The 15,765-nt window shown below is 32.5% G+C and overlaps 1 protein-coding gene across 18 annotated transcripts in view; it reads left to right on the top strand.

The window, feature by feature from the left end:
* The window catches only part of TCF7L2 (transcription factor 7 like 2), a 210,723-nt gene that overhangs the window by 156,955 nt on the left and 38,003 nt on the right, over positions 1 to 15,765 (top strand). For 16 of the 18 annotated variants that reach the window (XM_014068015.2, XM_014068021.2, XM_014068017.2 and 13 more), the window contains exon 5: positions 13,748 to 13,880. In XM_014068015.2, coding sequence (XP_013923490.1) covers positions 13,748 to 13,880 — 133 coding nt within the window. Of the gene's footprint in view, positions 1 to 2,712; positions 4,346 to 12,516; positions 12,677 to 13,747; positions 13,881 to 15,765 lie in introns of those variants that run through there. The other 2 variants (XM_014068027.2, XM_014068028.2) reach the window with 2 other exon arrangements.

Here is a 15,765-nt window from a genome sequence, read left to right on the forward strand (position 1 = left end):
ATGAATTGCTTCTTTCTTCTTTTCTTTACATAACAAAGATTTAAGGAAAAAAATCATTTTTCTTAAAATACTATGAATTAAAAACTGTCAATTGGTTGGTATATTTTTTCCAAATCTTACAATAATACAACTAAGTATCATGGATAGTCTATCCCCACCTAATAATGATCTGCACTTCATTAAAAGAGTATTAATTTGGCTCCTGATCTCTTGGGAAGCACCTTAAGATGATGTTTGGGTGGGTGGGGGTTCCCCCCGAATTGTTTTTTTTTTTTTAAATTCTAGCAGATTTGGTCCCTGTCAGTCAGAAATAATTGTGTTCTTAATCTTGTCCCTGATGGATGACTCGGAGTTCAGCAACGGGCCAGCTCCAATGACAAATACAATATTAATATTCATTAACTGCTTTGACAATGCTAATTTTGATGCAGTAGTAAAGGGCCTTCCAAAGTTAGCGGCCAAAGCATCAGAGCTACGCAAGGTGGCAAGATAATTTGTGCTGGTTTGCTGAGCTGAAGCCTTTTAAAGTCTATGGCAAAAAGCTAGGTACCACAAACAAAAAAGAGAAAGGGAAAAAGTTCTGAAGCATTGGAAAGCAGGGCGGCGGAAGTAATACGATCACACTCCGCTCAAAAATTTGACACCTCTGATGCAGTTTCTTTGAGTGAAATTTCTACAAAGTTGCAACAAAAAAAAGCATAGCATGGTAAGTCAGCACATTTGTGATTTTGTTTAATCTTTTTGATCTTTTCAATTATCACTATTTGAAGATCAATAGTCATTTTTTTTTCTATTCTGCTTAGGAGACACGCAGCGGTGGCTTAATATGTGTTAGGACCATTCTCTTTAGAGGCAGGAATCTGCAACTTCGTGTGATTTTTCTATTTAAGCTTTTCAGAAAAACTATATATGGAATACTTCTGATTTGTTTTGCTAGTCCCATTTTTAGGCATATATGTTAATTTCTTTAAAGGTTTTATAAAATAATGTATCATTTACTTTTTCCTGTTGATAAGAATTGGGAAGGAAGAATTTTTTTTCCGAGGGAGAAGAAAAAGAGCAAAACAATCTTCCATCTTCTACTGAAATCGAACCTCCTCTTCCCCCTTCCTCAATTGACTGGCATCAAATAGTCATTAAAGCTTCATTTCCCTGATGAGCAGTGAAGCAGTGCTTTCACCAAGTTAGGTGAACTTTGGAGAACGGAGATTTCCATTATATTTGCCAAGTCGGCAAACAAAATATCAGCTTTTGTTCTTTTGACTGACTATATGGGAGATTGAGGGGAGGTGGAGAGGGAGACAGAGAAATGAGAAGTTATCCCCCCCCACACTTTTTGTGTGGTTTGGTATTGAATCAGAGGGAGAAGCAGGCATTGTTCGTTTTCCTACCAAGCGAAATAATTCTATGAATGGAACTGGACTTGAGCATCTTTTCTGAAGAGCTGGCATTGCAGAGCTGTTCCCGTGTGTTTATCTGTGCAGCTCCGTGGTGAATGGCTTAGGTAGGGTGCTGCCCTCCAGTGGATCAACCAACTGCAGTCTTAATACACATCATGTAGGTATGTTAATATAACAAGCAGCAGCATGCTTGAAACCAGGCAGCGTGAAGCATCCTGATTAAAACTGTTGTAAATGGTAAGCTATACCTTTTCCTCCTTTCACACAGGGGCTAGCAGATTGAGACTTTGCATTTCATGTATCAGCACGGGTAGTTGCATTTTTGCTGTATGTTTCCGTTGCATGTTAATTTTTTGTCAGTTTAGAAAATTGTAGGACACTTTTGCCATGAGAAAAATGCTTTGGAATTTGGGAACTTTTTATTAGATTAGCGTCTGCCATTATGACTGAAGAATCCTTTTTTTAATGTTTTGTTTTAACTGAAGGTGTACCTTATTCTTTATGGCTTATTCAGCTCTTGACAGTTGGGTTAAGTAAGGCCATTGCCTTCCTTTCATCAGCATGAAGTTGAATTAGGGAAGGAGAATGGGAGTTTTTCTTCCCTAGGTAGAAAAACTCACAGCACCCTTTTTCTTGAAGTTCTATAAATAATAATAATAAAAATTTTTTAAAAATGCCTTTATATTGGATCTAAGAGGAATCTGTGATTGAAGTTCAATTTCCCCTATCCCGTTCAGAAGTGTAACTTCACTGGAATGTGAGAGGGGTCTAAAACTTCATGGATATACTGAACTGGATAATAGATAGATAGATAGATAGATAGATAGATAGATAGATAGATAGATAGATAGATAGATAGATAGATAGATAGATGATAGAATAATTCAGTTCTTGGACATGGCATTAAGTAAATGACTTTCCTGCAATGAGTTCAGAAGAATTCTCCTAGGGAGAGGGAAAAAGATTGGAAGAATGTTGGTAGGTTGACAACATTCTCTTAAAAAAATACAGGACAAAATCTGTTCTCTTTCTTTCTCACCTCCTATTTTTGGAACAACCAAGAAGGAAACCTTGTGTTTAAGACAATCCATCCTGTTTGCTGTATTTTATAAGTTATTGTTGCTAAATGATTGGGAACTGTCCATCACCAGCCAGAGAACTTGAAGTTTATTTAAGAAATTGCACGTGGGACAAAAGCAACTGATGGAGTGTGGTGGCCGCTGTGAATAGAGGGAGGGAATGCAATTAGTTGCCGTGCTGTTGGAGCTTTTTACTTGTCAAACTGGAGCTTCATTGCTTTTGTTATTACCATGTAAAGGGAAATTGCAGGGTTTTGTTTTGGTATTAAGGGCCTTAACGGTTGCTGGCTGACACTTTATTTGCAAAGGCTAGATAAGTGCGGGAAAAGGATGGTGGTGAGAAAATCAAACAGAAGAACTCTTTCTCTTTTTGAGAGAAGTTCTTCCAGACCCTTAGAATTTTATATCCTCTTGTGAATATAATGTAGCCAATGCACCTGAAGGCTAATCAATGCATAACAGTTGCAGAGATTTTTGCCGTATGTTTTGCCTAAAAAGTTTCTTGTTTTTATAAAAAATGTATTCTGGGGTTAATTTACTACGTACATATCAAAAACATGAGTGACAGGTCTTTAAGGATTTAACAAGATTTCAGAAGATTTAACAAGATTTCTTTACTGGGAATATTTACTAGGAATTTACTTTCTTGGTAGAATATGTTATGGTTTTGTGTATTAACTTTATTTGTGCTGCTTTTGTATTAATAACTGATATTGCTCTTTTGTGGTAGAAATTGCTTAACCATCACATTGGTCTTTTCTTCTGCACTAGTTATTTTTAGATTTGTAGATTTGTAGTGAATTCGACGGTAGAAATTAGAGCGCTGTCTTGGCAACTTTTCTCTCTTAAATCAATAATGATCAAAAAAAAGTAGCTGACATGAATAATTTGTAAGACACAGAGAAAATAAGTTAGCATTGTTCAAGACACTGAGCAAACTGAAGCAATAGTTCTCTTTACTGTTCATCCATGGAAACTTTTAATAAAAGTTGCTGCAGCAGAATATAACTTTTCTATTGAAAAAAAATCATGAAAACATACTAAGGTGATTTTGTCTCACATTTGTACAAAATAATCTGATTTTACCCAAAGGGACAGTTCTTATACTAGCAAAAATTAAGACGTGGAACATTGATCTGAAAGCAGACGATCTGCTAAAGACTTTATTTGTGTCAGAGTGACAAGGAAATCAACTTATTCCTCCTGCAGGTCGATCACTAAAAATGGTTTGGTGCTATCTGACAGTTGCTCATATAAAGTGAATTGCTTGCTTCACTTAGGTGCTTATGTTTTCTTATGATTCTCTCTCACTGCCTTGCTTCACAGCTAAATGTTACCTATGCTATCTGAATTGTTGTATTGTTGTCATTGATTTCCAAGGTAACTTGTTTTTTTTAAATTATCCTTAACAGACAAAGAGGTGGGGTTGAGAAATTGAGTATTGGAACCTAGAAATGATTACTCTGAGTTTTGCTATCCACAGTCAAACGTTTAGAAAACGGGACACTTCTCTCAGCCAACATTCGATGTCATAATGGATGCTGAATGTTCAGAGAACTCCAGGCCTCAAAACTGGAAATATCTTGATCTTTTAGGACCATACTTTAAGTGAAAACATGGGTAAAGGAAAGGGAAGGAAACAGAAAGGGAAAAGCAGACAGGGAAAATTATAGAACATTTTCTATAATTGGTTGTGAAGAAACAAAATCTTTTAGGATTAAGAGTGGGGAAAACAAAGCTGTAATGTACCCAAGAGATGCACTTTTAATGGGAATGGAAGATTTGAATGATAAAGGAGGAACACTCGCCTCTGGCTTCTCTCTGTTCCAGCATTTTGGATGTTGGCATCTCAATTTGAATTGTTGGGTGAGTAGCATTTGTGTGTATGTAAGTATGAATTTTGGTGTATGTAGTGTGCATGTGCAACTTTCTAGTAATGAACACTAAATTAGTTGTGTAACTTGTTTTCATTAGTGCCAGAGGTAATATTGAAAACAGAAGATAATCTTTTTTTTTAAATGAGAATCATTTTTGGAGAAGGGAATAGAGAGAGTAATTTGCCAGTGACAGTTCTTAATATGCTTAACATTGCATAACAACCCAAAACATATTTTTTCCACATGCAAAGATGTGGGACTATTAAAATTGTTTTTTCTTGTTTTGGAAGAAAAGTCCTTTTCTTTTTGTAGTGTTGTCATAGAAAAGGGGATTTCAAAATTTGCAGCTGGTGAATTGAAATAAAGCTGCTGGATAAAGCTTGCCAATGAAAACAAATGTGTGTGGAGGGGAGGATATATTACTTATGTAAAATATTTACAGAAAGGCATAAAGCATACTGAAATGTAACCTTTTCATTTATTTTATAGTGCAACATCTTTTGTTGTGCATGTTTCACCTTTCCCTAAATTATTTAGAACATAATTATTGAGATTACCGAAATAGGTTGTATGTGTGGCTTTTTAGAAGTAAATTTCGGTGGTTTCAGGCATGCTTATTTGAGTTACATGGATATGGGACTTTCGTTTTAATATTTCTTAAAACTAATTTTCCCACTTAAGATCTTACCCTTTTGCATACTTATAGTAGTAAGCCATATGGATTCCATAAAAATTATTTTAATTTTAAATATCATAAGTATGTTTCAGATTCTTTACATCGCCTTTTTGTCTACTGTCTTAGTTAAACGTTTCATCTGTAAATAATATTAATTCTTTGGGGAGGGAACGTTTATTTTGTTGCATCAAAAATGATACAATTTTTAAAGAAATTCTTCAAATTATTTGGTTAATAATATCTTTAAAATATATCATTTTAAATGAAAAGAAATATGTATTTAAAATGCTTCAAACCGCATCTAAGGGGCTGCAAAATATACTAGTTGTATATAATTTACAAGGTATCTTTTGCTGAAATTTAGGCCTATTTATGAATTACCTTTTTTCACTCTGGTTTTTTTTTAAACTTTGTTGAAAAATTAATCATTATTTTATTTAACGGTAATTTAAAAATATTAGTTGGCTAAGACTACAATCCAAAGCATATTTTTTCAGAAATAAATTCCATGGAACTAGGGGGTTTTCTCTGTAATACATATGCTTAGTTCTATAGTTGCTAACACAAGATTTTACCCTCAGAAGGATTCTACAGTACTTAGAAATTAAAGTCATTGAACTTAATGAAAGTTATTATGAAATAGTGTGAAGTGCATTATTCTGTTATAATTTCTCCCCAAAAATTGATAAAACAAATGTCATTTATTTGATGGTTCTGGGTATATATACAGCTATTACTTTTATACTATTATGTAATATAAGCACATTTCTAAGCAAAATAGGATAAGTTCTATTGCAGAATTCATTATATGTATTTCCCAAGATATTAGAAAATTTGTAGCAGTTTTTTAAATTTGTAATTCTTGATAATCTCTTACAAAAAGTAAAACTTTATAAAATAATAAATCTAATTTCATTTCACACTATCAAAACTTTAGATATTAGTAATTTAAAAGATTTTGCTTCCAAATTCTCCTTTTACGGAAACCATGCTGTTTTTCTCTAGTATAAATACTGTGTACTATTTAGTATATATACTAAATAAATACTATGTTTGGGAGTATTAGTCAGGCCGGTTCATAATACATGGATTGCCATCCTGCAGTAACTTTGAAAAATCAAAAACAATATTTTCGGAGAAAAGCAATGTGTGACTTCTTTCTGATTTTGCAAAACCTAGCTATTTGCATCCTTGACTTCTGGAAATATGTTGTGATATTTTTTGGGACCCATCTTCACTTTCAGGAGTTATATTCTTTACTTGTATTAAATACAAATGCAATGAATAACAACAAAGAATGGTTTAGGGAAAATTTAAATGTTACAGAATGTTTGAATTTGCAAAATATTGATTTTGTCATCAAAACTTATTATGTCAGACTTTTTTTGATAAACTTTTATAATGGCAGCAAAACAAAATGTGGTTGATGACTAATAGCAAGTTAAATAATAATTCAATGAAGTATTTCCTTATTAATAATGAAAACTTAACTTTTCAATTTCTACAAATTTTTTACCTAATCATATGAACATTATTTAAAAGTTACATTTTTAGTAGTCAATCTTTCTGTCTTTCTCTTAATAAATCTTTCACAGTGTATTAGAATTTGGAATTTTGCTTGTAAGCCATCAGAATCATTTTTTGGAGTTAGGCTGGATATATAAATTTGCTAAATAAATGTGTAATCCATTTAAAGTATATGCTTATTTTTTTCCCTTTGGAATTGTTCAATTTTCTGGGTTTCCTCCTCCTTTTCCTGCCAGAGTAATTAATGCTCCTGATTTCGCCTTTACCATTCCTAGTAAGTTTCCTGAGTTTATTCAAACTTCTTTGTTGCTAGTTATGATCAGACACGTCAATAATTCATTTTTTTGTTCTTGCAAATCAATTAAGTACAATATATATGAACCATCAAAAATAGTTTTCTCTAACCTTGATAAAAGACTATTGGGGCTAAGTGAACATTCCCATTTTTATTTATTTGAATATTATATTCCAAAGTTCTGAATCAAGAAATTGCTGTTTTATCTTATTAACCCTTCAGATAATAATTTGGACCTTGATTAGCTTTTGAGGAAGTTGGTAACCCTTATTTAATGGGAACAATTCTCCAATCAGGAAACAGCCAGAGAAAGAAAAACAGAACAGAACTGAATAGTATTCAGGTCACCCCCTCTTTTAAGGGGTTTGTGGGTATAGGAGTTAGGTTTTTTTTAAAAAAAAAAAAAGTCTGGCTAGGAAAGTATTGTCCATCCGCATGGCTGTCAGTACTCTGCCATCATTTACGTGAGGGAAGAAAATGAGTCCTTTTAACATAAGGAACTATGTTTATCAATGGAAGCCTTGTCCTTAGCTACAATAGGGAATGAGCTTAGGGCAAGACCTTAGGCAGAAATGACCTACGTTAAAGTTTTAAAGTTTCAGAGCACTGTATCAATGACAATAGACTAAGGAGAAGTAGATTCCTGGAGAAAATATTTAGTCAGGTGTGAAAGTATTCTTTATATCAATAAAATGTATGTTGAGTCAGTAAATATAATGGTTCTGAATTTGCTAAAGAGTAACTGAGTAGTTTGTATTTGTTGTGTGCAAAAAGTATTTAAAGTGACATTTGAAAAAAAGATTAAATGTAACTATGGCATTAAAATACCCATTTGTGTATTTTGTCTAAAATATTAGAAAATAGATATTGTTAATAACTCCAAAATGTTTTTGTTGACTAGTTCTACCTTTTTTTTTAACTATGCTGAAGATAAATGAGATTGAATATAATATCTATGAGAATAAACAACTGATACCAGGTTTAAAAGAAAAACATGTTATACCTTGGAAGGCTTAGTTATTAAAAGTTTACTGATGCAGATAGTATAAAGCAGCATTCTGACACAAAATATAGAAAGCCTACGAGACCTACTGTAATTGCTTTTGATCTTTGTCTATCAGATTTATAAAGTCAGTTTAAAATTTATAGTCCAATTTTTATTTTGCAATATTTTACACTCGAAGTCTAGTGTAAAAGAGGAGGCCATGGTAGAAAAATCAAAATGGAGAGCGGACATGTAGTTTAATTTGTGTTTCAGTTTTACAGTTGAATTTAACTTTTGCTTCTCTTACAATTTTGTCCAACATCTTAGAGTAAGAATTAAAATACATAGGTCTAAAACAGTGCCTAGTAGCATGTCTAAAGATAATGAAAGTAATCTGTAGATTAGAATCTCTGGTTGCTAATTGTGTTAGCATAAATTTATGATTCAGATAGGTATACAATACAAAAGTTTTATTCCTGGCTATAGGCTAATGAAATACATATCATGGACCCAACGTATTTCTATTTGTTCTTATTCCTTTTTTTTCATGTAACCTTCTTGTTCTAAGTACATTTATTGCTGATGCATTTACGTATCTTTGATATCACTCCTCCACATACATAATAATTGAGATCAAATACTAACATTGTACAAACAAACTTGTACAAATAGATGTTTTCCTCTCTTCTTTCCTTTAGTCACAACCTTCCAGAGTAGATTTTGAGAATGATCACATTTTGCTAGTGAAGTGGAGAAAGAGGAAGTTATTTCTGCTAGCTTCTTTTTTCCAGACAGAAACTGTTCCATCACCAGAGGGGAGTTAATTGTATACTACCCCCAAGGTTTTTCACCTTTCTCTTGGAGAAATTATAGGAATTTATCACCTTTTTCTTGGAGTAATTTATAGGATTTTACTCAAGGCACCGCTACATTTTTAATACACTGTGGCTGAAATATATAATAAAAAGAACTTGTATATGTTATCTTCATTTATACACGTACTAAATGATTCTTAATTTTTGTCCAGTAATTTCATAGTATTGATTCTATGTCTGTAATGCAATCTGCTTTACTTCAGACAATGATTGACAGACAATAAGAAAAATGGAGGGAAAGCCTAACTTTTCCAACTATTTGTATTTTAATTTGCTTTGTCATAAACCCAGAAATTCAATACCAAGTTTACCAAAAGTGGAATCCTTCTGACATTTTCAGCCAACCTGTTTTTGTATTTGTTGGTATTCTATTAACTATAGTAAGAAAAATCCTGTTTAGAATAATCTATTATTCATTAATGGCATTTTAAAAGATATACTGTCAGATAATTTCAGTTTTGTAAGAATAGTGGTTTAGTTTTATTATAATGTAAGCAAAACAAAATTAATAGGGAAATATATTCTAGAAAACAATAATCTATGTGCAAAAGGGAATAAACCAAGATGATATAATATTACTTTTTATCTAATTTCAGTGTATTACCTTTTATACTCATATGATTGTACCGAATGCTTTTGGAAGGGTGGGGGAATCAGGTAATTCCTCTGTTTGTTTCAAAGAACGAAAGAAATTGAATATTAATTCTAACATTGTTAATAGTCTCACCCTGAGATTTCCCACCAGAACGTTTATTTAATGCAGTTCCATAATTCTACTTGCAAAATCAGCTTTCTTTATTACAAACCAGAAGTATATCCAAAATTACCTTTGCTTTCTTAATTAAATTGCTGGCCATCTTTGTCCTAAACCTTTTCAGTAAATGTGCTTAACATATTGGCGCCATTAAACATTTAATAAAAACTAAATTGTAGCGGACAGGCACTGTTCAGTTTTATCTGTCTAGGTGTAGTATAAAAGTCTCTGTCAGCATGTTTCCACAACATAACATATTTTAACATATCTGTCAAAAATTTAAGTTGCACAAAAAACACCATATAACTCCCATCATGAGGATGTTCAACCCCTATTTGTGTGTGTGTATGTGTTATATCATATGTCTTCTGGAAGCACGTGTTTCTTTTTTTCATGGTTTTATGCCCTTTATTATTTGTAATTATAAGTCACACAGATTTATGCCAAGTTTGACAGTCTCTAAATAGTAATAGATATTATCATATGATCTTTAATATTTTATATAAGAGATCCTCAATAAGCTATTTATCTTCATAAAAAAAGAAAGCTAAGTAAGAGTTTGGGGTGAGAATAGCATAATAGAGAAGCTTCACATTAAGTCTGTATGCTATTTTCTATTAAGCATTGCATAAAAATAGCAAAACATCAAAAAAAAGTAGGCTCTTTCATAACATCCATTGCAGATCTGATGATAATTCATAAACACATATCCTCTAAATTTCAGTATGAGAATGCTGTGCTTGGATACTGAACGAGTGTGCAAAAGATGAACAATCTATATCAACAAGTAAACTGAATTTCAGAGATCTATCTGAGATAGAACTATGAATAAAATAATAGATTTAAATTGTCAAATTATTTGGCTGTTTATTTTGTTCTCAGTGATTATTCATAAAAGCCATCAGTATATATTGTCTCTCTGGCTGGAATAATATTCAGGAAAATCAGAATGTGCTTGATTTCCTAATAATGAATATAATAATAATAATAATAATAATAATAATAATAATAATATGATGTTCACCTTGCCAGAGAGATAGCAAAACAAATTCTATAACAGTAATACAGAGTGTGTAAAAAAGTAGTTTAAAATGAACAGGTTAAAATTTTGTAGAATTTCTGAATATAGACTGATAAATTTTAGCTCATAACACACCAGAGATAACTGTAGTAGAAAAGAAGACAAAGAATTGGAGAACATCACAAAGTATGAAGATCTAAAAATCAAAATTTAAAGATTATAAACCAGACATGGTTAGCCGCACATTGGGTAGCAATCCAAAAAATCTGTCTCCATCTGTCAATTGCAAAAACTACTTTGTTTGAGTTCACATATATATTATACCAATATATTATGACATCCTAGTTTCTCTATGCTTATGAAAGCCAACACCAGCTAAAGAACTGGCAGCTGTGATTTCATATTGTTGTGAACAGATAACCTTCTGAATGGGAAGCGAGTGTCTTCACCACTAGGCCACCACCTACAGTTCAGATTATAACAACTATTAGTATTTTCACTATTTTTCAAACTAGCGAATTAAGCTAATTTATCTTTATTACAATTACCTCTATTTATCGTCCATATCGTAGAGTGTGATTATTCCATGATTACAAACAGTATAGCCCTCCAGATGTTTACTGAGTTTCTAAACATTCAGTGGTTCTGTCTAGTTATGTTTTTAATCATTGTAGCATTATGAAGGAGTCCTGAAATATACTCAAAAAAAGTTTTATAACAGTTTTAAAAACTACTACTTCTTTTTTAAAGTGTATAGTAGTTAAATAAATAGTTTTGGTACGATTTTAATTTTCATTTCAGACATTACTGATTTTTTTTCAGTCCAACTGAAATTTTTTAAAGCAATTTTGATGTAGAATAATAAGACATGCAATGAAAGACTGAAGTATTTCAAAGGAAATTCAAGTAATTTTAAAAGAAATCTAATTTTTTTGCATCTTTTGAAAGTGTTCATCCATCTCTTTTTGGAATGACAATTGCTAATCTAGATTGAGGATAATGGTAAACACTATGACAGCTTCTGGACTAAGGTGGTGCTTGTAGACACGACTCACTGTCCCTATTCTTTTAATGTAATTCCTTTTACTTGATGTTAATGCAAATTGTTCCTTACTGAAAGTAATAAAAGGAAATGAAGACATATTTGAAAATGAAAGTTGACGCTAATCCATTCTTCATCTAATACTAGACTCTTTATCTTTGCTGCTACCTAATCTGGTTAAATGTCCCTCTTGTAGGATTTTAGTGTAAATCCTCTATAGGGAATAGGGTTTTTCCCCCTTTCTCCTTCTCTCTTGTGAGTGTGTATGAATCTGTGAATTGCAATTGGATTATTTGCAGAAAAAATGGCTCAGCAGTCTGCTTGTTTCATTTGTATGTGATTGTGTGTGTTCATGCTCGTGCGTGTGCATTTCACTGTGCATTAAAAATGAAAACAAATTCCCCCCTTCCCAATTTATTTTTTCTTCTTTCATCTCTTTCTATCTTTATTGTGGAGGAATAATCGTTAAACTATAATACAAAATTTGGTATTTGACATCTTATTTCCGAGAGTGGTGATATGGTTTTAAGCATGTCCTTATTACTACCTCCCTCCTTTAAATTGTATTCACTGCCAATGAGAAAGTACATATTAATATCTTCTGTTATTTAAAAATTGGGACCCTGGACTATACGCCTATTTAGAAGAAGTTTCTCTGGAATTCAATAGTCCCATTCAGTTCCCTGATGTTTGCCTCGCACTTAGGCTTTATCACTTCAAGACAATTAGATAAATTTTCCTTGCTTGCTTTGTTTTTTGTTTAATGAACTAAAATTACAAATTATTATTTTTTCTTTGTTTAGGTCATACTTATAAAATTAAAAGAAATAGATGGTGGGTCAGTAGTAAATTTTAATTTAAGAAAGACATGGAGCTGAACATGAACCTATCTTGAGGATAAAGTTTAAAAAGTATTCAGAGAAAAGCTATGTTATAGTATAATAGCTGCATTTGAAAAAGTGAGAATCTACCTTTTCTTTTAAATACTGTGGGGCCCATGCTAATTTGTTTCTAGGTGGATCAGCTGCATGATTGGCTCTGGTTGGTTCCTGTCCACCAACAGCACAATTGCTGACACATGGATTTTATATGTGACCAGAGCTATGTGCCCTGAAATGAACTCTGCAGCGTACACATCTCTGACTGTGAGTAAAATCTCTGTGTCAGCAATTTTAGAGTTATTTATTTGGCAAAGGGTGAAAAATATTTTAATACTTGGTAGAGATCAGTAAACAACTGCTTTTCAAGACTTTTTGTCAGAGCCTCAAAATTCAAGTGCAAACATCATGTCTTAATTTAAACAAAGGAAACAGACAAAAAAAACCTTAGTACTATAACAGCAGTTTTGCTCCAAATAATAAGATGTTTCTTTATATAACAATAAAAATATTTAAAATCTTTATATCACATCTTAGAGAGTTTAAATAAAATGAATCCTAGGCTCTTCCATGTATGGCGTTTGCTACGTTCCCTCATCATATAAGACCTCTTCTAACTCAAAAACAGTGGAAAAGGAAAGGCTCAAGCACAATTTGCTGTACTAATGCTGGGACTTCAGAATGGGTGATTTCCCATTGGCTGGAACCCTTAGCTTGCCCCACCTTCTTGGCTTTTCATTCCCTTTAAAAACAAGTCTCCATGGCACCCTATCATTTGACTATGCAGCAAAAGCAAGTGTGCTGTATGTGGTTACATTGGGATTAGAGGCAGGGGGCACTGGAAGCTAATGTTTCATTGGTCTACTGAAGGGAACACAGCCAGTTCATGACTTGTCCTGAGTGTTTTGTGATAGCCATGGTAAGGACATGATAGGTCACTGAAAAAACATTTTAACCATTTAAACAGTGGCTTTCAAAAGTGACTGTGAAGAAGTCCCTAAAAGAGAGTAAAGAGACTTCATTTTACAGGTCAGAAAATCTCATTCCAAAAATTTCATTCTTAACAATATTGAGTTTATTTCATTTTACTTCCTAGTAAATAAACTTAAGAATCCCAAAGCATCAGAGAAAAGAGGAATAAAGAGCACTACTGAAGATATTCTCACATTCTGAAGAGTCATAAATGCTAAAAACATCTATGACTGTGTATGATTGTGTGTGGGTGTGGGTGTGTGCATGTGGGCACATGTGCATATGTATAAACAGCTTCTTTAGTATGTCTATTTGGAACATATTAATGCAACATCTTCCTACACTTTTTATTTTCTATTTTTACAGTCTAACAAAGTCCCAGTTGTGCAGCACCCACACCATGTACATCCTCTTACACCGCTTATTACATACAGCAATGAGCACTTCACGCCAGGGAATCCTCCTCCACACTTACCAGCCGACGTAGATCCCAAAACAGGTAGGTTACAAGACTTACTACAGAGGGATGTTTGAGAAGATGCTACACATTAAAGCAATTGTTTAAATGGGATAGTGGTTGATTAAAGAACAAAAATATTGGTAAAGTATAACAAAAACAATTTCAAAATGAAGTATGTGAAGAAAATTTACAAGTTATGTAAATTGTAGTTTCTTTTATGCATCACTTTGAAATTATGTGACCTGTTATTCAATGCATTCTAATTATAATGCAGTCCATTTCTAATGTCTACTTTTGGATAAGATTAACTGATGTCATCCTGAAATTAAACCTACAGTTTAAAGAAATATACCAAGATGATACTCAACTGTTTCTAAAGCTGTTCAAAATAAATACATTTCTTTAAACAATGTTATCCTTTCCAAAGCTATATGAGCAAATTTATGTATGTTTGTGTATGCATGTGTGTATGTAATGTGTGTGTGTGTGTGTGTAAAAATAAAATAGTGAGGCAAGCCAAACATCAAATGTTTCCTCTATGATTTTACATAATAAAGATAGCATATCTTTATTAAACATTCTAATATGAAAAATATTAGATCTCTCCTTAAGAATATAAGTTCCTATTTAATATTATAGAAGTCCATTGATCATTTGTTTGTTAATATATTATATTTTTATCTGTCACCTAGTCAATCTGTCACCAATCAATCAATTCCAGTAACGTACAAGTTTCACATGAGTAAAATTAGTTAGCAAAAATGCAACAACATAAAAGGTCATAAAATGGGGCAAAACAAAACTTAACAACACCCTTATTTAACAACATAAATTTGGGGCTTAGTTGTGGTCGTAAGTTGAGGACTTCTGGTATAAATTCTGAGAAAATATTCACTTTTACAATGTTTATATTTTCCCATTGGAATTTTTAACCATCTAGTTATATCACAAAGGTGCTTTTTTTCAAGAGGCAACTGGACTTCTGTTTTTTTCTTTGAATACAATTCGCTTCTTATCCAAGAAACTTCTTCAGCTCTTGGATGAGAAGTGAAACATCTTCAAAGAAAAACCAGAAAGTCCAGTTGCCTCTTGAAAAAAAGCATCCTTGGGACAACCATGACCTGATGACTGAGAATCTCCATAGACATCTATTTACATCAGTATGAACATTTGGTATTACATTTACAGAAAGGAAATATTATTGAAGTAATTATTCCCATATGTTTAAATGTATTCAAACACTAGGTAAAGTCCCAATCTGTACAAATCATCTGATTCTGACATTGCTATACTATGTATCTGATATTGTTGTGCTGTATCTATACATTGTGTTGCATAATAGCCATATTTAGTCACAAAACATAATAATAGTTTTGTGTTCAGCTACATTTAGACTACATTTCTAAATCTTACAAAACAGGCCAATCGTGCTATTATTAAATGAAAGAAGTACAGGTAGTACTTGTTTAGTGACTCCCTTGTTTAGCAACTGTTCCAGTTATGAAGATGATGAAAAAGTAGCTTCATGGCTGATCCCTGAATTTACGACCTTCACAGGTCTGTAAAGCAAAGCTAAGATAAAATAAGATCATAAGCAGAGTCGCAGTTTAATTAGTGGACATTTCATTTAACAACCAAGGTATTCCTGGCCAAAGGATTTTTAAAAAAATCACATTTTAATCAAAGTTTTTGAAAAAGGAAATCCAGATTTGACCTAAACTTCTTTCAAAAAGTTTCATTGTAGCTATTCAAGGCATTCTCATGGTCAGATCAAGTTTTTATGAATTGTTTAAGAACATTTTGATTTAAAATTGAACAGGATGAGCCCTAGTATTATCTGAACAAAAATGCCATGGTAGTTTTTGAAATTTTTAAATCAACATTTAATAAAGAAACAGGGCAATGCTTTTAGTGATTATAAGCC

This window comes from Thamnophis sirtalis, unplaced genomic scaffold, assembly GCF_051295495.1.
Source record: "Thamnophis sirtalis isolate CommonGarterSnake01/CBP01778 unplaced genomic scaffold, rThaSir2_p1.2 scaffold_11, whole genome shotgun sequence".
In the NCBI taxonomy this organism is placed as follows: Eukaryota; Metazoa; Chordata; class Lepidosauria; order Squamata; family Natricidae; genus Thamnophis; species Thamnophis sirtalis.